Consider the following 23,790-nt stretch of genomic DNA (forward strand, 5'->3'; position numbering starts at 1 on the left):
GCAGATTTACCCCATCAAGATCAGAACACTCCCCCAGTTTCTTTTTTTTTTTTTTAATTCTCTGTTTTTATTTTAAATAAGGAAGATCTACAGAGACAAAAATAAAAGGAACAGACAAAATCCAATAATAATACAAACATTGTATATAAATATTACATTACGTCTTCCTCTTCAACTATGTTGCATTTCATATATTACATCAGAGGAAAATAATAATATATCCACCGCGACTTAAAATCCAATATAGCGGGGAAAAGATGACGAAAACAAAGTACCATTCCTTCTTTAACATAAATCCATTTTCCCCCAGTATTTCATTTCCTACCCTAATTAATCCATATATTCCATACTTTTTAAGCTGATTCCCTCTTTAACTGCGCATCTCTTCCTTCCACATTTCTTTTCCCTCATTCCCTCACCCCTTATCCCCTCCCCAAGATCCCCATCTCCTCATCTGAGCAATGGTGCGGATCGGGGGAAAAAAAAAAAAAAAGATCCCCCCTCCGCTGTCCTCTCCGATGTACGATGTCCAGATAAGCTTCCTATTTTCTCTATCTCCCTATCAACCTCGTTCTTATTATTACACCCCTAATACATTTTTACCTTCCTCTGATTGTATGAATGACTCCCAAGGTGCCCATATCCTTTTAATTTGTTCTTTCTTATCTATCGTCATTGGCAAAAGTTTCTCCATCATTCCTATTTTCCTTACTTTTTTAAGCCACATTGAAATTGAAGGTGCTTTAGGATCTTTCCAGTTTATTGCAATACAGCTTTTTGCCGCATTTATCAAATGACATATTACTGACCCCATATATCTTTTCGGTGTAATTTGTATATGATGTAACGGACAAAAAGCAGGATCATCTGGAATCTGATATTCCGTAAAGTAATCGGGTAATTCTCTGAACTGTTTGCCAAAATTGTCTTATTAGGCTCCATTCACACCTAGGCATTTTAACGCCTGAAGCACGACGCTACAATACGCCGGAGGGTCGAAATTACATTATTCTCTATGGAGACTGTTCACATCTCAATGCCGAACGCTGAAACGACGATCGCCTGAAGGTCAAACAAGTCCGCGCGTATCGGGCGGTTTGGGCGTATTTGAGCGTTTCCATGTCCCATAGAAAGTAATGGAAACGCTCGATTCAAGCAACTTGCGCGACAACGGGCGTTTGCTACGGGCGTTTCGTAGCTTTAATCAATAGAACTTGTCGCCCATGCAGAAGATTAAAAAAATCTACCAACATAGCAACAAGTGATGAAAAGATGATAATTTTTCCTATTGGCTAAAATAAAAAACGTAGAAGTATAAAAACGTCGGACAACGCTGTATGCAAACGCGCAAATAAGCATGAATACGCGCAACAAAACGCCGGAAAAAAATGCCGAAAAAAACGACCGACGCTCAGGTGTGAATGCAGCCGGGCAGCCCCAGAATATATGTATCATTGTCCCTTTCTCCCCACAACCTCTCCAGCATCTATCTGAGACTTCTGAAAAAAATGTTTAGACGTGCTGGCGTTTAGTACCAACGTGTTAGTATTTTATCATTTAATTCTAGTATTTTCGTACACCTTGAGTATTTTAACGTCAGGTCTATAATATTCTGGCATTGTACTGGGGAGAATGTTTGTCCTAAATCTCTTTCCCATTTGGCCAGGCATGACATTTTAAAGGCATCTGGGGGTGCAGTCAACAATATATACATTTTGGAAACCACGTGGTGGAGTGGTTCATCCCCCCCACAATATTCCTCAAACTTTGTTAATGTCCGATTGTAATTTTCTGCATTCCCCAGAGTTTCCAAAAAGTGTCGGACCTGCCGCGCTTGCCATATCGGTATTTCACAACACCCCCCACTTTGTGTTAATTCCCGTATTGTTAGCCACTCCCTTTCTCCCAAAAAACGTGAGGCTTGAAATCTACCTTTCTCTCTTAATTTTTTAAAAATCTGAGATTCCATGCCTGGCTTAAACTCTGGGTTTCCTACAATCGGATAGAGGGGGGAACTTTTAGTAGAGAATTTCGGATTCTGACATACTTTGTTGCCAGTCCATAGAGTTGGGCTTTTTGTAGGGTAAGTTTTAACTGTATGGGGTAGTGCCGTATAGCACCATAATGCCCTATTTAAAGGTATGGGGCACATTTGTTGCTCAATAGTGACCCACAATCTATGTACCCCATGTCTACTCCAGTCAACTATCCTACCCAACTGGGCGGCCTGGTACTATTTTAACATATCAGGTGCTGATTTCCCTCCAGCCCCTTTGGGTAGGGTCAATAATTTCCTTCCAATCCTCGGCCGTTTACATGCCCAGATACATTTTGTAAATATCGTCTGGACTTGATTGAAGTACGACATGGGGATCTGAATTGGTAGAGCTTGAAAGAGATAAAGAAATGTTGGCACTACGCTAATTTTTAAGATATTACATCTCCCAAACCATGAATGCATCCCTCTACTCCAGCCTTCTAGCAATGTTCTGATTGTACCAAGTATTGGTTTGAAATTTATCTCAAAAGTATCCTTTAAGTCTGTGTATTACAATAAATGTTTTATAATATATTGCAGATTGGAAACCTCGGGGATGATAATATTTTTATCAAAGAAGAGATAAAAGAGGAGGATGAGGAGTATGGAGTAATGGAGGAGTTTTCAGAAGAACACAATGATATGATGGAGCCACCTAATACCAGGAACCCACCAGAGAGATGTCCCCGTCCTCTGTATTCCCGGGATTCCACACAGGACGGTCACACCATCCCTCACTGTTACAAGGTTGGTGGGACGGAGAATCTAGAACATACACTTACAGTGACAATGTGTGGATTTTTAATGTGATGTCACAATATGAAAGCTCTTATTTTACGGATGATATTCTCTCTCATTCTCTTGGTTTAGAGTGGAGATCCAATCGATATAGAATTTGAGGTGAAATCAGAGACGTATGTAAGGGATGATCAGCAGTCTATGGGGGAGGATGGAATAACGGGGACATTTATAGAGGAGGACACTCCTACAGAGATCAGCACAGGTGGGTCATTAACACTAAATCCATTCCTCCACCCATACTGCTCACTGATTGGTCCAGAGTAAGGCGGGGACTGGGTGATATCAGCCTGTAATCCCCTGGTCACTTTCCTGAGCTGTGTTCCCCGTCCTGTATTCCTGTATTTCTCTAGGATAATCTTCCTTCTCTGTGCTGCAGACACAATTTATGGATCTAGACTGGATTTATGGAGATTCTGGGGTTCAGTTGGCAGCAAAATGTTGACTCTCGCTATAGGCATTGCTCAACCTAGGCACCAGTGGCATGTGTCTTGGGTCTTCTGCCCCATGCCAGGGTATAGCAGGATCTCTATCTTTGCAATTCTTCTGGGGTCGTGTATGTGGCCCCGCCCCCTTTCTAAAGCAGCCCAATCATTGGCTGGTGTAATTTAGCTGCTGGGTCCCGCCCACCCCTGACATCGAGCTGACAGCTCCTCTCTCTCTCCTCTCTGTTAGTTTCACACAGTTACACTCAGCTTAGTGTGAAATCTGTCAGTGCCAACCAGTGTCACCCGCCAGTGCCAACCGGTGTCACCCGCCACTGTCAGCCAGTGCCACCGCCAATCAGTGCCACCTGCCAGTGCCAACCAGTTCCAATTGACAGTGCCACCTGCCAGTGCCATCTGTCCCAAACTAGTGCCATCTGTCAGTTCCAAACCAGTGCCACCTGCCAGTGCCAATAGTGCTATCTGTCAGTTCCAAACCAGTGCCACCTGCCAATGCCAGCCAGTGCCATCTGTCAGTTCCAAACCAGTGCCACCTGCTAGTGCCAATAGTGCCATCTGTCAGTTTTAAACTAGTGCCACCTGCCAATCCCAACCAGTACCAGCCAGGGCCATTTGTCAGTTCCAAACCAGTGCCACCTGCCAGTGCCAATAGTGCCATCTGTCAGTTCCAAACCAGTGCCCTCTGTACTGAGGACATCAAGTGTGTGCTAGAGTGACAGGAGTAAGCAGGAAAGAGTGGAGTGGGTGAGGTTGTTTTTTTTTTTTTTTAAATCTGCCTAAAATATCGGCCACAAAAATCGGCATCATATATCGGTCATCGGCCGCCCCAATTTCTAAATATTAGCATCGGCAAGAGAAAAACCCATATTAGTCTACCTCTAATAGAGGGGGTGGGGACACTCGTCCTATAATCTCCTTATCACTGTCACTCCTATAAAAGACAGTTCTCGTTGTTTCCTCACTCTCTGACTGAGGTCCATGAATAAAGAAATGATCTGGTAGGAGATCAGAGGACCCATTTACTAGTTACCTTGAGGGGGGAATTGTAAGATCCTCAGAGACAAAGCTGCCTGATTTGGGCAGAGTCCTGGTTTAGGGGAACCAATCAGCTCATGTCTAGTAATAATCTTTGTATTTCTATTTTAGTAGATGGACGGGAGATGAGGAAAACCTCAGAGGATTGTCTCACTTTGTCTCCAGACTGTAAAGTAGAAGATGAGGACATCACACAGTATAGTCCAGGAGAAAACCCGACTACCTCAAATGTCCATCCAGGACCACACAGTGTAGATGGACCATTGTATTCCTCTTATCCTGAGGAACCTCAGACTGTGCGGGACGGTGCCGGACCATTGTATTCCTCTAATCCTGAGGAACCTCAGACTGTGCGGGACCATCGTATTCCTCTAATCCCGAGGAACCTCAGACTGTGCGGGACGGTGCCGGACCATCGTATTCCTCTTATCCTGAGGAACCTCAGACTGTGCGGGACGGTGCCAGACCATCGTATTCCTCTTATCCTGAGGAACCTCAGACTGTGAGGGACGGTGCCGTCCTTCCAACAGATAAGAGATTTTTCTGTACTGAGTGCGAGAAGTGTTTCAATTCTAAGTCTACTCTTAATATGCATAAAAAAATTCATACAGGTGAGAAGCCACATTCCTGTTCTGAGTGTGGGAAATGTTTTTTTAGATAAGTCCAGTCTTTATAAGCATCAGAGATCACACACGGGGGAGAAGCCATATTCCTGTCCTGAGTGCGGGAAATGTTTTTCAGTCAAGTCAAATCTTTACAGACATCAGATATTGCACACGGGTGAGAAGCCGTATTCCTGTCCTGAGTGCGGGAAATGTTTTTCAGAGAAGTCACATCTTGATACACATCAGAGGTTGCACACGGGTGAGAAGCCGTATTCCTGTCCTGAGTGTGGGAAATGTTTTTCAGATAAGTCGCATTTTTCCAGACATCAGAGACTGCACACGGGTGAGAAGCTGCATTCTTGTCCTGAGTGCGGGAAAAGTTTTTCAAGGAATTCACATCTTTCCAGACATCAGAGATTGCACACGGGTGAGAAGCCGTATTCTTGCTCTGAGTGCGGGAAATGTTTTTCAAGGAAGTCCCATCTTTCCAGACATCAGAGATCTCACACAAAGATGAAGCCATATTCCTGTCCTGAGTGAGGGAAATGTTCCTCACTGCAGTCCTGTCTTCCTGTACATCAGGGGCCCCACACAACCCTCGGGGGGGAATTAGTGCCTTGAGTGCGGGAAATATCTTGTATATGAATGTTGCTTTTTATGTAAGAAGCACACCCTGATATACACCTCAGATATACTCCATGGCTGATCTTCATCATGTAAGAAACAGTTGATAAGGAGATCAGAGATCACCAAAGACATGGATGAAGTGTTGTACCGTGTTGACCATTGATAGCAGGAGAAAAATTAAAATGGAGTCATTACCCCTCATCGGTAAATTTTGTGGTGTAAACTTTTTTCTTCTATTGATTGAACTTGATGGACTTGTGTCTTTTTTCAACCAGACTATCTCTATGTAATAAACATTTACAGGTCTAGTTTAAACAAAAATTGTTGACCAAGTGTGACACACATTCGCCGTACTATGACAAATTCTGGTCGTATTTTATGTCATAAAGTGATTTCCTATGATCATTGGCTCCATTTAGTGGCCATAATGTGGAATTTTAGGTTGATCAGGATAGATACCTCATTATGGCCACTAGATGGGGCTGACAGTCATAAGAAATCACTGTGTGAACTCATTCACACCTAAGGGTAAAACAAATGTTAATGCCTAAGCACAATTCTACAACTTTGACGTGTGTTAGTAAAACCGTACAATCACAACTACTTTGTGCCTCCAGGTGGATTATACCGCGTTTGTTTCAGGACAAATTGGGCTTTCATTTGGTGGTAAATGGTGATTGATGTCTCCTTTGATAAAAAAAAAATCAGAAGAACTGGCCCAAAATAGTAAACAAAACAAAAACACTTTTTAAAATGTAGCTGTATATTTGTGGGTCCTGCTGGCCATGGCCTCTGGGTCCTCTAGGTCCTTCTGGCCAATGCCTGTGGATCCTGCTGGTAAGTAAGAAATCAAATGCAGGCGTCTCTGAGTGTAGACTGTCAAGTGTGTATTCAAACAATCACATAGTAACTTACATTTAGGATTACAATGATGAGTACATCTGTTAGTGAACGCTCAGCAAGGCATCCATCAGGTTGGTTAACCAAAGGCGAGCTGGCACAGCCGCTCTGTAGACTCTCCTGGCCGGCAGGAAGATGGTTTGGTGGAGGAGAGCTGAAGAGGAGGCTTGGAACACTCCCTGGACCACAGCGCTGGTGGTGATGACGTCACAGGCAGCCTACCGGCTGCATTTTTTAACGTCGTTTTAAACTATGTTGTTTTTCGGGTTGTAAAAAATGATCGTGTGTGGGCTAAAGCGACGTTTTAAACCTGCGCATGCTCAGAAGCAAGTTATGAGACGGGAGTGCTCGTTCTGGTAAAACTACCATTCATAATGGATAGGGTTGTCCCGATACCAATACCAGTATCGGTATCGGGACCGATACCGAGTATTTGCGGGAGTACTTGTACTCCCGCAAATGCCCCCGATGCCTGGCCGAATACTTGTGCCGCCACCGCTGCATACCGCAAAGCCGCCGCCGTGTTAATCTGCGTGCGGGAAACATTACAGCTTTCGTTTGAATAGCTGTTTTCCCCGCCGCGCCGTGTATAGACACTCCCCCTTGCTCGGGATTGGACGGGTGATCTGTCCAATCCCGAGCAAGGGGGAGTGTCTATGCACGGCGGGGAAAACAGCTATTCAAACGAAAGCTGTAATGTTCCCCGCACGGTGATTAACGCGGCAGCGGCATCATCTAGGTATGGGGGACATGGCTGGATATATGTGGGGGACATGGCTGGATATATGGGGGACATGGCTGGATATATGGGGGGACATGGCTGCATTATGTGGGGGACATGGCTGCAATATGTGGTGGACATGGCTGCAATATGTGGGGGGACATGGCTGCATTCGTGGGGGACATGGCTGCATTCGTGGGGGACATCGCTGCATTTGGGGACACATTTTAAAAAAAGTATCGGTATTCGGTATCGGCGAGTACATAAAAAAAAGTATCGGTACTTGTACTCGGTCCTAAAAAAATGGTATCGGGACAACCCTAATAATGGAGTAAGCACATTCATCACGCTGTAACAGACAGAAAAGCACGAATCGTCTTTAACTAACAAGGAATCAGCAGCCCAAAGGCGAATAGAACTTCCCCTTTAGAGTGCCGTCGTACGTGTTGTACGTCACCGCGCTTTGTTCATCTTTTTTTTTAAAACGATGATGTGTGGACAATGTCGTTTTTAATGATGAAGTTGGAGAAACGTCGTTTTTTGGACATGCTGAAAACCGATGTTTTTTTTTCATGCTGAAAAATGATCGTGTGTACGCGGCATTAACAGTCTTCACTCGGAGACACCTGCATTTGTTTTCTTTCTTGCATATTGTGGAGACCGCTTCTGCTTCCCTGCAAAAGGCTGTTCCTGAAATCAGTGGACTTTCTGGCTGCAGAGCAGCCCCCTGGCCATTTGGACTTTCAGTATCACAGGATCTGTCCCAGAATTAGCGCCACATGTATATTTGTTGGATCCTGCTGGCCATGGCCGATGGTTTCTTCTGGCCTGTGGGTCCTGCTGGGAGCTGGTCGTTGGCCTCTGGGTCCTGCTAGCCTCTGGCCTGTGGGTAGGTGGTTCAATGGGCAACTTGACTGGGCTTGCCCACCAGCCCTCCCATGCTACGGACTAAGACTGGGATACCAAGAAAGTTTATGTGCGTGTAAAGGGAGGTGTCCCAATACTTTTGGCAATGTAGTGTATAAAGATATACATTACCTACACACAGCACAAGGCCGTGCTCACAGTACGAAACGTTTCTTGGGGCTGCAAATCCTCTGAGCTCCACAAGGTGGTGATCTCACTTCTTCCCAGGCAAGTCTCTATGGAAGACAGGAAGTGATGTCACATACAGACAGGAAGTTCTGGGTGAGAGGTGAGTCGGCAGGAAGTAGAGACATTGTTGGAACTGGCAGCAGAGGAGGTATTAAGATAATATTATTATACAGGATTTATATGGCGCCAACAGTTTGTTCAGCACTTTCAACATGAGGGCAGACAGTACAGTTACAATAGAAGAGGAATCAGAGGGCCCGGCTCATTAGAGCTTACAATCTAAGGATATTATTTTCTATTTACACGCAGTAACCCCGTCATGTCCGTCCTCTTCCTCCATAGTCACTGTGACGTCTTTTATCTCCAGCAGATGATGATACACACATATATAGTGTGGGAACCTAGATTAACCCCTTTAGTGTCAGAACATTTCCCCACTTACCGGGCCGGAACATTTCCTTCATTTTATAGTTAAATTCTAGTTATATGTTCCTGTAAACAAACAGCACAGCAACAAAATAGACAAGACAATGACCATCCTGACCACACAGGGCCTACAACGGGCAATTATTACACCACACAGACAGAATAACCCCTTCAGGTCAGAACGTTCCCCCAGTTACGGGGCCGGAACATTATCTTCATTTTGTTGGTGTGTCACCTTTCCCACCAATCACCTTTTCACCTCATCAGTGTATACTAACGGACTATATGACTTTTATTAGTAGTGGGGGATGGAATATGTATGTATTTTAGAAGATTTAAATGGGTAGAAAGAGGGAAAATTTCATTTGTAGAAAGAATGTCCTGAAAACAAATGTTTCCATATTGATCCAAGTCTCAGATATTCATTCACACCATCCCCCACCATGATCAGGTAGATGGGTAACAATCACTGGTAGGATTTATACACAAACATGTTTATATATTCAGAGTGGAAACATCGGGGATGATAATATTGTTGTTAAAAAAGAGGAAGATGAGGAGTATGGAGTGATGAAGCAGCTTTCTGAAGGACATCATGATGGAGCAATCAAGTAACAGAAACCCACCAGAGAGATGTCCCCGTCCTCTGTATTCCCGGGATTCCACACAGGAAGGTCACACCATCCCCCACCATCATCAGGTAGATGAGGAACAATTATGAATAGTTATTATTTATACACAAACATGTTTGTTACAATAAATGTTTTATTATATATTCAGAGTGGAAACCTTGAGGATTATAATAGTGTTATTAAAGAAGAGTACAAGGAAGAGAGCGAGGAATATGGTGTAATGAAGGAGCTTTCAGGAAACAAGGATATGATGGAGCCGCCTAATACCAGAAACCCACCAGAGAGATGTCCCCGTCCTCTGTATTCCCGGGATTCCACACAGGAAGGTCACACCATCCCTCACCATCATCAGGTAGATGAGGAACAATCACTGATAGTATCATTAGGATCTGTACATTATCTGCATTGTTACCATTGATGTCATTTTTATTATATATTCAGAGTGGAAACCTGAGAGATCCTAAAGTTGAGGTTAAAGAAGAGATAAAAGAGGAGGATGATGAGGATGGGGTGATGGAGGAGTTTCCAAAAGGACACAAAGATCTGTACCAGGACACCACGGTGGAGTCATCCAGCTACAGAAACCCACTAGAGAGATGTCCCCGTCCTCTGTATTCCCGGGATTCCACACAGGAAGGTCACACCATCCCTCCCTGTTACAAGGTTGGTGGGACGGAGAATCTAGATCATACACTTACAGAGACAATGTGTGGATTTCTTATGTGATCTCACAATAATAAAGCTCTTATCTTACAGATGATATTCTCTCTCATTTTCTTGGTTTAGAGTGGAGATCCAATCGATATAGAATTTGAGGTGAAATCAGAAGAAGAAGAGACGTATGTGAGGGATGATCAGCAGTCTATGGAGGAGGATGGAATAACGGGGACATTTATAGAGGAGGACACTCCTACAGAGATCAGCACAGGTGGGTCATTAACACTAAATCCATTCCTCCACCCATACTGCTCACTGATTGTATCTTATACAATATGTTGTACATTACATACTCCTGACCTTTTCTCTCTTCCCTCTACTATATATATATATGTACAGGGCTTTTTTACAGGTGGAACTTGGTGGAACTCGGTTTCACCACCTCTGGCTCAAACCCCTTGGTACCTGCTCACAACAACCTCTTGTAAACACAGAAGTCCGGTTTCTGTGTTTACAAGTGACAGCTCTGAACTCTGTGTGTAACCCCCCTGAACTCCGCACTCTGTATGTAATGCAATACTGGTATTTAATGCCCCTTTAAGACCCTCCTACTGTTTGTGAGGTGTGTGTGGGGGCAGAGGTTTTGGAGGGGTTCGTGGTTGAGTTCCAGCACCTATTATTTGAGAAAAAAAGCCTTGTGTGTGTATATATATATATATATATATATATATATATACACACATAATATGTTTTCTCTTTTGTTACACCCATTTTCTAGCAGCTGGACATATTATATTGGATGATATGATTGGAGCACAGACTTGTACATGTTGATAATAATGTGATAACATCCTCAGAGTTTGAAACCTTAAACAGAAAGTGATAATGAGGGGGAGAAGTCAATAACCCAATGATGGTGGTCTTCAGGATCAGTCCAGTCTTCATCTTGGTTGTTCTTCCCCCATCCTCACTCTCTGACCTCTGGTGGGTCTCAGCCCCACTGTTATTCATGACTAAATAAGGAAGTGTAGGACTTCTTGTGTTGGGAAGATGGCAATGAGTGATAGAGGGGGTGGAGACACTCGTCCTATTATCCCCTCATCACTGTCACTCCTATAAAAGACAGTTCTCGTTGTTTCCTCACTCTCTGACTAAGGTCCATGAATAAAGAAATTATCTGGTAGGAGATCAGAGGACCCATTTACTAGTTACCTTGAGGGGGGACTTATAAGATCCTCAGAGACAAAGCTGCCTGATGTGGGCGGAGTCCTGGGTTAGGGGAACCAATCTGCTCATGTCTAGTAATAATCTTTGTATTTCTATTTTAGTAGATGGATGGGAGACTGTGCGGGACGGTGCCGGACCATCGTATTCCTCTTATCCTGAGGAACCTCAGACTGTGCGGGACAGTGCCGGACCATCGTATTCCTCTTATCCTGAGGAACCTCAGACTGTGAGGGACGGTGCCGGACCATCGTATTCCTCTTATCCTGAGGAACCTCAGACTGTGCGGGACGGTGCCGGACCATTGTATTCCGTCCTCTTATCCTGAGGAACCTCAGACTGTGCAGGACGGTGCCGGACCATTGTATTCCGCTTATCCTGAGGAACCTCAGACTGTGAGGGACGGTGCCGTCCTTCCAACAGATAAGAGATTTTTCTGTACTGAGTGCGAGAAGTGTTTCAATTCTAAGTCTACTCTAAATAAGCATAAAAAAATTCATACAGGTGAGAAGCCACATTCCTGTTCTGAGTGTGGGAAATGTTTTTTAGATAAGTCCAGTCTTTATAAGCATCAGAGATCACACACGGGTGAGAAGCCGTATTTCTGTCCTGAGTGCGGGAAATGTTTTTCAGTCAGGTCAAATCTTTACAGACATCAGAGATGGCACACGGGTGAGAAGCCGTATTCCTGTCCTGAGTGCGGGAATTGTTTTTTAGAGAAGTCACATCTTGATACACATCAGAGGTTGCATACGGGTGAGAAGCCGTATTCCTGTCCTGAGTGCGGAAAATGTTTTTCTGTTAAGTCGAATCTTGACACACATCAGAGATTGCACATGGTTGAGAAATCGTATTCCTGTCCTGAGTGTGGGAATTGTTTTTCAGATAAGTTCAGTCTTTCCAATCATCTGAGGTCACACATGGGTAAGAAATTGTATTCCTGTTCTGAGTGTGGGAAATGTTTTTCAGAAAAGTCCAGTCTTTCCAGACATAAGAGATTACACACGGGTGAGAAGCCGTATTCTTGCCCTGAGTGCAGAAAATGTTTTTCACAGAAGTCCAATCTTTACAGACATCAGAGATCTCACACGGGGGAGAAGCCATATTCCTGTCCTGAGTGAGGGAAATGTTCCTCACTGAAGTCCTGTCTTCCTGTACATCAGGGATCCCACACAACCCTTGAAGTGTATTAGTGAGTGCGGGAAATGTCTTGTATATAAATGTTGCTGGACATGTGGGGAAGAAGCACACCCCGATATACACCTCAGATATACTCCATGGCTGATCTTCATCATGTAAGAAACAGTTGATAAGGAGATCAGAGATCACCAAAGACATGGATGAAGTGTTGTACCGTGTTGGCCATTGATAGCAGGAGAAAAATAAAAATGGAGTCATAACCTCTCATTGGTAAATTTTGTGGTGTCAATTTTTTTTTTCTATTGATTGAACTAGATGGACTTGTGTCTTTTTTCAACCAGACTATCTCTATGTAATAAACATTTACAGGTCTAGTTTAAAAAAAAATGTTGACCAAGTGTGACACACATTCGCCGTACTATGAGAAATTCTGGTCGTATTTTATGTCATAAAGTGATTTCCTATGATCATTGGCTCCATCTAGTGGCCTAAATGTGGAATCTTAGGTTGATCAGGATAGATACCTCATTATGGCCACTAGATGGGGCTGACAGTCATAGGAAATCACTGTGTGAACTCCTTCACACCTAAGGGTAAAACAAATGTTAATGCCCAAGCACAATTCTACAACTTTGACATGTGTTAGTAAAACCGTACATATCATCACATCTACTTTGTGCCTCCAGGTGGATTATACCGCGTTTGTTTCAGGACAAATTGGGCTTTCATTTGGTGGTAAATGGTGATTGATGTCTCCTGATTTTTATTTATTTTTTATCAAAGGAGAACTGGCCCAAAATAGTAAAAAAAAAAAAAAACTCTTTTACAACCATAACCTTCCACCAAAGAACAACCCCAAATGAATTCTCCTGCTCCTGAAGATTGCAGCGATACCACATACACTATGTTACCAAAAGTATTGTGACACCTCCCTTTACACGTGAACTTTAATTGCATCCCAGTCTAATGACCCGTACACACGATCCGAATATCGGATGACAGATCGTCTGACTTTTTTTAATTTACTAGTCGCAAGTAGAAGTTGAATAGGTTACTAAAGTCACGAAAATTCTTTTACGAGAGAAAAAAAAAAACGGAAGTGATGTAATGTGTTGTAATGTATTTGTGTTGTTTTTTCGGACGACAACTATACTGACGAAATGAAAATCGTACGATTAGGTATCGTACGAAGAAAGTTTTTGTGCATGTCCGATAAAATAATATCGGATGAACTGTTATGATCGGCTCACGGAAGCCCTGTACTAACGATCGGATTATCGTACGATTCTTCCTCAGACGACATTTTTCATATGATATTCGGATTGTGTGTACGGGCCATTAGTCTGTAAGGTTCAATATTGAGTTGGCTCCACCCTTTGCAGCTGTAAGAGCTTCACCTCTTCTGGGAAGGCCGTCCACAAGGTTTAGGAATGTGTCTAAAGCCTCATACACACAATCGGACTTCTAACAAACTATTCCGTGGATATTTGTCTGAAGGGAGTTGGCCGGGCACACCCATAGCATACACACGGCAGGACTTTTCTGCAAAATTTCCCAACATCACGTGGTTTTTCTGCTCTTTACCTTTACAAGCGTGAAAGAGAACCTGGTTGATGGAGAGTGTGATGAGGCTGAAGCATTATGGGTGGAACTGCATACAGATGTGCGTAGTTCAAAATTAATCATTGGAGTTTGTTATAAACCACCCAATGTTAATGAGGAGGTGGAGACTCAGCTCCTTGCACAGATGGAAAGGGCTGCAAGGTCTGGGACGGTGGGGGATTTTAACTACCCAGAAATTGACTGGATTAATGGCACTTCTGGGACAGTTAAAGGACAAAAATTTAAAAACCTATTGCAGGACAATTTTATGGTGCAGTTTATTGAGGCCCCAACTAGGAATGATGCCCTGTTGGACCTGATAATTTCAAACCATGCAGAGCTTATTACTAATGTTCAGATAAAGGAACACCTGGGTAGCAGTGATCATAACATGATTTCATTTAATATTAACTATAAGCAAGAAATACATACAGGAAATATTAAAACACTAAATTTTAAGAGAGCAAATTTTCCAAGGATGAGGGCTGCTCTCCAGGACTTGGACTGGGAGGGACTATTGACACAGATGAACACAGAACAGAAATGGGAATTCTTCAAAAAGACTGTGTGGAACCTCACTGCAAAGTATGTTCCCATGGGCAATAAGTTTAAAAGGCTAAAAATAAAACCTATGTGGCTCACGGTCAAAGTTAAAAAAGCTATAAACAATAAGAAAGTAGCTTTTAAAAAATATAAAAATGAAGGAACACTAGTGTTGTTTAAATGTTACAAAGAATATAACAGGATATGTAAAAAGGAAATCAAGGATGCAAAAATTCAAAACGAACGACAGATTGCAAAAGATAGTAGGACAAACCCCAAAAAATTCTTTAAATATATTAATAGTAAAAAGGTGAAGTCTGAGCATGTAGGCCCCTTACAAAATAATCTAGAGTGGGTGACTGGGGACAAAGAGAAGGCAAATTTACTAAATGTTTTCTTCAGCTCTGTGTATACAATGGAGCATGGGGGAGCTCATGTCCAAAATGGGGGTGGGAGTGACACAGCCTCAATTCCACAATGGCTTAAAAGTGATATGGTCCAGAAATATTTAGACAGAATAAAGGTGGATAAAGCACCTGGACCTGATGGCATCCATCCACGGATCCTAGGTGAGTTGAGCTCTGTCATTTCAAAGCCACTGTATCTAATATTTAGGGACTCATTAAAGACAGGAATAGTACCACTGGATTGGCGCAGGGCCAATGTGGTGCCCATATTTAAAAAGGGAACAAAGTCTTTACCAAGTAACTATAGACCTGTTAGTCTAACTTCTATAGTTGGGAAGATACTGGAACGTTTAATAAAAGACCACATGGATGAGTTCTTGCTGGAAAAAAACTATTTAAGCAGCAGTCAACATGGATTCATGAAAGACAGAAGTTGTCAGACAAACCTGATTTCCTTTTATGAAGAGGTAAGTAAAACCCTGGACAGAGGCATGGTGGTGGACGTGATATATTTGGATTTTGCAAAAGCCTTCGATACAGTTCCGCACACACGGCTCATGTGTAAGGTAAGGTCTACAGGATTGGATATATCAGTTTGTAAATGGATAGAAAGAGAGTCGTGGTTAATGATTCTTACTCTGAATGGTCCAATGTTATGAGTGGTGTACCCCAAGGTTCAGTGCTGGGACCCTTACTTTTCAATATATTTATAAATGATATTGGGTCTGAGATCAAAAGTAACATTTCTGTCTTTGCAGATGACACCAAGCTATGCAGTGGAATAACGTCCTTGCAGGATGTCTCCAATTTACAAGCCGACCTCAATGCTCTGTCTGATTGGGCGACTAAGTGGCAGATGAGGTTTAATGTTGATAAATGTAAAGTTATGCACTTGGGGGCTAAGAATATGCATGCATCTTACATACTAGGGGGAGTACAACTGGGGGGGTCTGTAGTGGAGAAGGATCTGGGGGTTTTAGTTGATCATAAGCTCAATAATGGCATGCAATGCCAAGCTGCGGTTTCCAAAGCGAGCAAAGTCCTTTCTTGTATTAAGAGATGTATGGACTCCAGAGACAGAGATATAATTTTGCCCCTGTACAAATCATTAGTAAGACCTCATCTGGAATATGCAGTTCAGTTTTGGGCACCAGTTCTCAAAAAGGATATAGGAGAACTGGAGAAAGTGCAGAGAAGAGCAACCAAACTGATAAGAGGCATGGAGGAGCTCAGCTATGAGGAAAGATTAGAGGAACTAAATCTATTCACTCTTGAGAAGAGGAGAATAAGGGGGGATATGATCAACATGTACAAATATATAAGGGGTCCATACAGTGAACTTGGTGTTGAGTTATTCACTTTACGGTCAACACTGAGGACAAGGGGGCACTCTTTACGTCTAGAGGAAAAGAGATTTCACCTCCAAATACGGAAAGGTTTTTTCACAGTAAGAGCTGTGAAAATGTGGAACAGACTCCCTCCAGAGGTGGTTCTGGCCAGCTCAGTAGATTGCTTTAAGAAAGGTCTGGATTCTTTCCTAAATGTACAGAATATAACTGAGTACTAAGATTTGTGGGTAAAGTTGATCCAGGGTAAATCCGATTGCCTCTCGGGGGATCAGGAAGGAATTTTTTCCCCTGCTGTAGCAAATTGGATCATGCTCCGCTGGGGTTTTTTGCCTTCCTCTGGATCAACTGTGGGTATGGAGTTGGGTGTATAGGATTTTACTGTGTTTTTTTATTTTGTTTTTTGTGGTTGAACTGGATGGACTTGTGTCTTTTTTCAACCTGACTAACTATGTAACTATGTAACTTGACTGGCCCTTTGGTCAACTTCTGCTATTATTGGTTGATTTTAACATTGGTTCTGGGCATGTGTGTTTGTACTTTGGAGAAAAGTCCGATGGATTTCTGTACACACGGTCAGACTTTGCACCATTGGACTTTTGTTGCCGAAAACTTTATGCAGGTTAGTCAAGTTCCTCCACCCCAAATCGCTCATCCACACTTTATTGCCAAAAGTATTGGGCCACTCCTCTAAATCATTTGGTGGAGGGGGATTATGGTTTGGGGATGTTTTTCAGGAGTTGGGCCTGGCCCCTTAGTTTCAGTGAAGGGAACTCTAAAGCCCTGTACACACGATCAGATATCTGATGGAATCTAATCCGATGCATTTTTTAATCGGATATCCGATGAAGCTGACTTTCATCAGTCTTGCCTACACACCATCGGTTAAAAATCCGATTGTGTCTAACGCAGTGACGTAAAACATTACGATGTGCTGAAAAAAATGAAGTTCAATGCTTCCGAGCATGCGTCGACTTGATTCTGAGCATGCGTGGATTTTTGATTGATGGACTTCCCCACAGACGATCGTTTTTTTCTATCGTTTTTTTATCCATAGGAAAAATTTAAAACAGGTTCTATTTTTTTTCACCGATGGAAAAAAACGATGGGGCCCACATATGATCGGTTTGTCCGATGAAAACGGTCCCACGGCCCGTTTTCATCAGACAAACCGATCGTGTGTTCAGGGCTTTAAGGTGTCAGCAAACCAAGGCTTTTTGGACAATTTTATGCTCCCAACTTTGTGGGAACAGTTTGGGGACGGCCACTTCCTGTTCCAACATGACTGCGCACCAGTGTGCAAAGCAAGGTCTATAAAGACATGGATGAGCAGGTTTAGGGTGGAGGAATTCTACTGACCTGCACAGAGACCTGGCCTCAACCTGACAGTACACCTTTGGGATGAATTAGAGCGGAGACTGCAAGGCAGTGCCTGACCTCACAAATGTGCTTCTGGAAGAATGGTTAAACATATCCAAAGACACACTCCTAAACCTTGTGGACAGCCTTCCCAGAAAAGTTGAAGCTGTTATAGCTGCACAGGATGGGCCAGCTCAATATTGAACCCTACCTACCTGGAGTGGGCTGGGCCGGGGGGCAGGGTGGAAAATTCCCCCCAGGCTGCCTAACTTATATTAAAAATGGCTGCTTTCATTGACATTTTTTTTGTGCAGGAAGTCGAACGATTGGCTGTGTTGTAGTCCGGACCATGTTTAAAGCGGGGGTTCACCCTAAAAAAATTTGTAACATTACAACGAGCTGACCTGTGACACGGACATTATGCTGGTCTTTTTTATTTTTTCCGTACATACCGTTTTATCTGTATTTTCTCCCCGGATTCCCCGCGGGAGTGGGCGTTCCTATTCACAGGGTAAGTGATTGACGTTCTTCCGACCGACGCAAATGGCGCATCACGAGTTGCCGAAAGAAGCCGAACATCGGTGCGCAGGCGCCGTATAGAGCAGACCCAACGTTCGGCTTCTTTCGACAACTCGTGACGCGCTGTATGCGCCGGTCGGAAGGACGTCAATCACTTTCCCTGTGAATAGGAACGGCCACTCCCGCGGGAAATCTGGGGAGAAAATACAGATAAAACGGTATGTACGGAAAAAAAAAAAAAAAGACCAGCCTAATGTCCGTGTCACAGGTCAGCTCATTGTAATGTTAGAATTTTTTTAGGGTGAACTCCCGCTTTAAGTTCCTGGTGGCGGTGGGTAGAGAGAACTGAGCAGTGGTGAGCAGCAGCTAGAAACTACAACTCCTGGAGACTGACTCGGCAGAGGCAGGTTACGCATTTCATGTGACTGCATATATCCCAAGTCTCTCGCATTTGGTTGCGGGCTCCCGGACACCCGCGAGTGCTGGGCGATCTCCCGGCTGGGTCTGTTACTCAGCCACAGACAGAAGACAGAGCAGCCAAATGGAGTATGGACGCTTGGGCTGCTCTGTCTTCTGTCTATGGCCAGGGGAGGGGGCAGAGCCTGGAGCACTCCACTAGTGGACACTGATGAGGTGGCACTAATAGGCTTATTTGGTGGGCAGTGATAGGCTGCACCGATGAGGTGGAATTGATGGACACATATAGACTGCACTAATGGACAAACTAATGAGGTGGCACTGAAGGACACTGATAGGCTGTATTTAATTGGCACTGATAAGGCTGCAGCACGAAGTGTCACCTCCCTGAAATAAGTTTTTGCGGGTTGGGATGTCTGTGACTGGGTGCCGGATGGCTGCAACTTGAAGTTTTTAGAGAGACAGTCACAGAGAGGAGAAGAAAAAACTGACCGAGCAGCTTACTTTTCCACCACAAGTCCCGGAGTCCTTGGACTGGAGGCAGGCAGAGACAGGTTGTTTCTGTCTGCAACTTGAAGTTATCATCACCCCCCCCCCCCCCCCAGGAGGCTGAGTTGCCATCAGCATCGCTTAGGTGGGAGACCCTGACACCCCCAGGTGACCCCCTCCCCCATTTACCCTGCCCATCCAGTAATCTCAAAATAGGAAATAGCACTCAACACTGTCTGGTTGTCAGGTCCTGTGCTGGCCATGGCTTGTGGGTCCTGCTGGCCATGGCCTGTGGGTCCTGCTGGGAGCTGGCATGTGGGTCCTGCTGTCCGCTGGCCTGTGGTTTAACAGGCCACTTAACTGGACTTGCTCCCCAGACCTAAAGCTGCCAGCCCTCCCCTGCCACGGACTAAGACTGGGGTGTCATGTAAAGGCAGGCATCCCAATACTTTTGGCAATGTAGTGTATAAAGATATACAGTACAAACATGCACAGCACAACGTCATGTTCACACTACGCCACATTTCTCTGGGCTGCAAATCCTCTGAGCTCCACAAGGTGGTGATCTCACTTTTACCCAGGCAAGTCTCTATGGAAGACAGGAAGTGATGTCACACACAGACAGGAAGTTCCGGGTGAGAGGTGAGTCGGGAGGAAGTAGAGAGAAGACAATGTTGGAACTGGCGGCAGAGGAGGTAATAGGATAATATTATTATACAGGATTTATATGGCGCAAACAGTTTGTTCAGCACTTTACAACATGAGGGCAGACAGTACAGTTACAATACAGGAGGAATCAGAGGGCCCGGCTCGTTAGAGTTTACAATCTAAGGATATTATTTTCTATTTATACCCAATAACCCCCCTCATGTCCGTCCTCTTCCTCCATAGTCACTGTGACGTCTTTTATCTCCAGCAGATGATGATACACACATATATAGTGTGGAAACCTAGATTAACCCCTTCAGGGTCAGAACATTTCCCCACTTACCGGGCCGGAACATTCCCTTCATTTTGGAGATAAATTCCAGTAATATGTTCCTCTAAACAAACAGCACCTACAATAAATAGGCCACAACAGGCAATTATTACACCACACAGGCAGATTAACCCCTTCAGGATCAGAACGTTCCCCCAGTTACGGGGCCGGAACATTCCCTTAATTTTGGAGATAAATTCTAGTAATATGTTCTTGTAAAGGTAAAAGTTTTTTTACCTTAATGCATTCTATGCATTAAGGTGAAAAAACTTCCGACTATACCGGCCCCCTGTTATACTTACCTGACCCCTCGAAAGTCCCGCGTTCGGCCCCCGACATCCTCTTTGCCGCTCAGCCTGGTCGTTGATTGGCTAGAGCGGATGGATTGAAAGCAGCGCAGCCATTGGGTAGCGCTGCTGTCATTCACATCCAATGATGCCGTGGGCCGAGTAATACAGTGAGCGGCTATGGCCGCTCGCTGTATCACGGGAGCAGGCACGCGAGGACTCCACACAATGCGAGGGAGCTCGCATGAATATGTGGAGTTTTTGCGGGGAGGACCAGAGACAGCCGCCGAGGGACCCCAGAAGACGTGGATCGGGGCCACTCTGTGCAAAACGAGCTGCACAGTGGAGGTAAGTATAACATGTTTGTAATTTAAAAAGAAAAAACTTTAATCATGAGAGGTGGGCCTAGTTTCTGTTTTCTGCATTTAAAAAGACCAATGTCTGTTGTCTGCATAGTAACTAAGTTACACTATTGTCTTTAGAGTGAGTAGCAGACATTGTGTCTCCACCTGACCATAAGTCCTTGAAATGCAAATTTATACTGAGATCAAGGAGGGTCACTTACTTAACAACCATAAACATGGTAGACAGCAAGACACTCTTATTCGAGACGCATGATGACCAACTAGGATTGAATTTCAGCCAATCAGGATTCAATTCCACTTCTGAACCAATGAATGTAGTCCAGGGGTGTGATTGGTGGGGATGGGTATGAATGAATGAAAAACTTATATAGCGTTACATATGCAAACTGAATCGCCTCAAGGCGCTTGGTATATTTCCTTCTAATTATGCCTTCAGAATAGGTGGGTCTTGAGTTTTTTCCTGAAGGCCTGGTGATTCACTTCCGTTCGGATGTTAGTTGGTAACGCGTTCCACAGTCGAGGTCGTTGGATTGCAAATCCTCGTTCTCCTTTGGTCTTGTACCAGACCTTGGGGATTTGTAGTAGATTTTGGTTAGTTGATCGAAGGACATGATTGGGGTTATGGTATTTTATTTTCTCACATAAATATTGGGGGGCGATTCCTTGTACACATTTGTGCATCAGGCAGAGGGCCTTAAATGTGACTCGGTCTTTTTACGGCCAGCCAATGGAGGGATCTCGGGAAGGGAGTGATTGATTCCCAGGGTTTTTTTTTTCTGTTACCAGTCGTGCCGCCGTGTTCAGGACGACTTGTAACTGAGCAATCTGGTATTTTGGGAGTCCGAGGTAGAGGGTGTTTGCATAGTCGAGCCTGAAGTTGATAATTGTTCCAACCACTATTGCTGTGTCTTCTTTTGGGATGAAGGGAACGAGTCTTCGTAGTAGACGGAGAAGATGGTGGGATCCGCTGACTACTGATCGTATTTGTGCATCCATTGTCATGTCAGAGTCAAAAATGAATTTTGGTTTTTTTTTTCCGGGACGGTGGTGTGAGCATGGAGGAGTGAACGCACGCTAGTGAGGAGAGAGCTCTGAGTCCGTGGTGCGTTGCAAGCAGGAGATCGACAGTTTCGGGACCCCTCTACCCCTTCCAACCCCCATTGAAAGTTTGCGGTGTGCAGGGGAGGAGAGTGCAGTACCTGAACGACGGTTCCGACACCCTCATACCCCTATCGAAAGTCGGCGGTGAGCGGGTGGAGAGCGCAGTACCCGACGGAGGTTCCAAACAGCTGATGTCGCGGCGGGGAAAGAGCCAAGGAAGACGCGTAGGAGGTGTTCAAGCTCCCTGCCACTCATACATCACACGCTACATGACGGTGAGGAGGGGAGGGGAGCAGCAGGAGGAAGCCGTCGGAAGTAGGGCGCTGAGAAGGGAATCAATATCTGAAAGTCTCCTCAAGGCTGCAGCGGTAACAGCGACTCAGAATACACTGGTATCTGTAACTGTTCCAGATCTGCCGGTGATAAAAGGACAACAGTGGTCTGCTGATGAGGAGTTGGTAACTGTATCAGAATCAGTCCTTAGCCCAGCCACCTCGGTGGTCAGAGCGGTGAACAACACAGTTGACTTGTGCAATATAGGTGAGACTGAGAGATCCCCAGTGGAGGGGTGGACGGAGGTGGCCTCAGGAGCAACAGCGTGGAATAAAGGTACTTTTGAAACACCTATACTGTTACGGTCTGCTTTGCTGGAAATAGCGGACAATACAGCGGGGGATATGAATAAGGGGTTCAGAGAGTATACAAAGGCACCATCTGTAGTAGCACTAATGTCTACAACCCCTACATCCCCTGCACCATCCCCTGCACCATCCCCACCTCTAAATCAGAGGGAGAAGGGCGCAACAAATGATGAATTATTAAGTTCTAAAGAGAGCGAGCATACATCAGAAGAAGTCATGCAGTCTAGCATACAGAATGTACAGAGTATGCCCGATACGGGGGACACATCTGAACTAGAGCTGATACCGGATATGCGCCAGTTAAGCAGGCTTATTCAGGCTCTCCCAACCAGAGACGATATTCAGAAAATGTTAACATTAATGATGAGTACGTGGAAAGAAGAGTTGGAAGAAGTCCGGATAAAGGTGGGGGTGGGGGAGCAAAAAGTGGGCATATTGGAGGAGCAACAAGTGGTCGTGGACTTCAGATTGGGGGTACTAGAGGAAAAGTGGGAGAAACAGCAACAGCAGCTGGTCAGATTGCAGTTAAATGCTGAAGAGGCAGATAACAGAAGTAGAAGGAATAATGTACGCATAAAAGGAATACCAGAAAGTTGTGAGGGGGCAGCGTTAAGGGAAGCAGCTTTGGCCATCTTTAATAAAATTTAAAAAAAAAAAAGCTCAGGCTCCCCTTTGGAGCTAGACAGGGTACATAAGGTCCCAACAACAAGGAATCCAGATCAGACTAACCCTCGTGATGTGTTATGTCGTATACACTTCTATAGAGAAAAAGAAGAAATTCTCAGGGAAGCATGGAAAGAAGGACCGGTGATCTGGGAGGGGGCGAATATACAAATATTTCCGGATTTATGTTGGCAAACTAAAGCACGACGGCGTTTGTTAAGGCCCCTACTAGAACATATCCGCGGTCAAGGAGCCATATACAGATGGGGGTTTCCGTTGGCCGTCAATGTGAAAAAAGAGGGAAGGAATTTTAATCTAAGAGAACCGTCCCAGCTCCCAGCGCTTTTTGAATTTCTGGGGTCAACATCAATAGCAGTCCCTAACTGGTTAGAGCTGCCAGTCACAGCTGAAAGAGAGCCTAGATAAACTGTGGTAAGGGAAGGTTAAAAGGGGTAAGACAGTAGAGGACATGGGGGAGTTCCCCACCTTGATTCTGAAGAGAAAGAGGAGATGGAGAGACCTATGGAAGATGACCCCTCTCAAGGGAAAGTGTATTTTTATGTGTCTTTTTTTTTTTTTTTCTCCCCTTTTTTCATTTTTACTTCCTTTTTTGGCACTCTCTCACTCTCTCTGTGTCTCTGTCGGACCCATCTGGGGGGAGGCCTACTGGAGAGTATATCCTTTTTTTTTTTTTTTTTTTGTTCGTAGGTGATTCTTGAGGCTCATAC

At 44.3% G+C, this 23,790-nt stretch overlaps 1 protein-coding gene and 1 long non-coding RNA gene across 2 annotated transcripts in view; both read left to right on the plus strand.

Moving 5' to 3' along the window:
• Window positions 1–8,223: 8,223 nt before the first annotated feature.
• Window positions 8,224–9,638, plus strand: LOC120909559. The gene is made up of 3 exons (XR_005741301.1): window positions 8,224–8,413; window positions 9,199–9,391; window positions 9,472–9,638. It is a non-coding gene; the product is annotated as an uncharacterized LOC120909559 (long non-coding RNA).
• A 390-nt stretch (window positions 9,639–10,028) lies between these two features.
• The window catches only part of LOC120910599, a gene marked incomplete at its 3' end in the record, with an annotated part of 60,884 nt that continues 47,122 nt past the window's right edge, over window positions 10,029–23,790 (plus strand). The window contains exons 1-3 of the mRNA XM_040322357.1: window positions 10,029–10,045; window positions 11,557–12,214; window positions 21,839–22,966. Coding sequence (XP_040178291.1) covers window positions 10,029–10,045; window positions 11,557–12,214; window positions 21,839–22,966 — 1,803 coding nt within the window. The remainder of the gene's footprint in view (window positions 10,046–11,556; window positions 12,215–21,838; window positions 22,967–23,790) is intronic.

Source organism: Rana temporaria, chromosome 8 (assembly GCF_905171775.1).
Source record: "Rana temporaria chromosome 8, aRanTem1.1, whole genome shotgun sequence".
Lineage (NCBI taxonomy): Eukaryota > Metazoa > Chordata > Amphibia > Anura > Ranidae > Rana > Rana temporaria.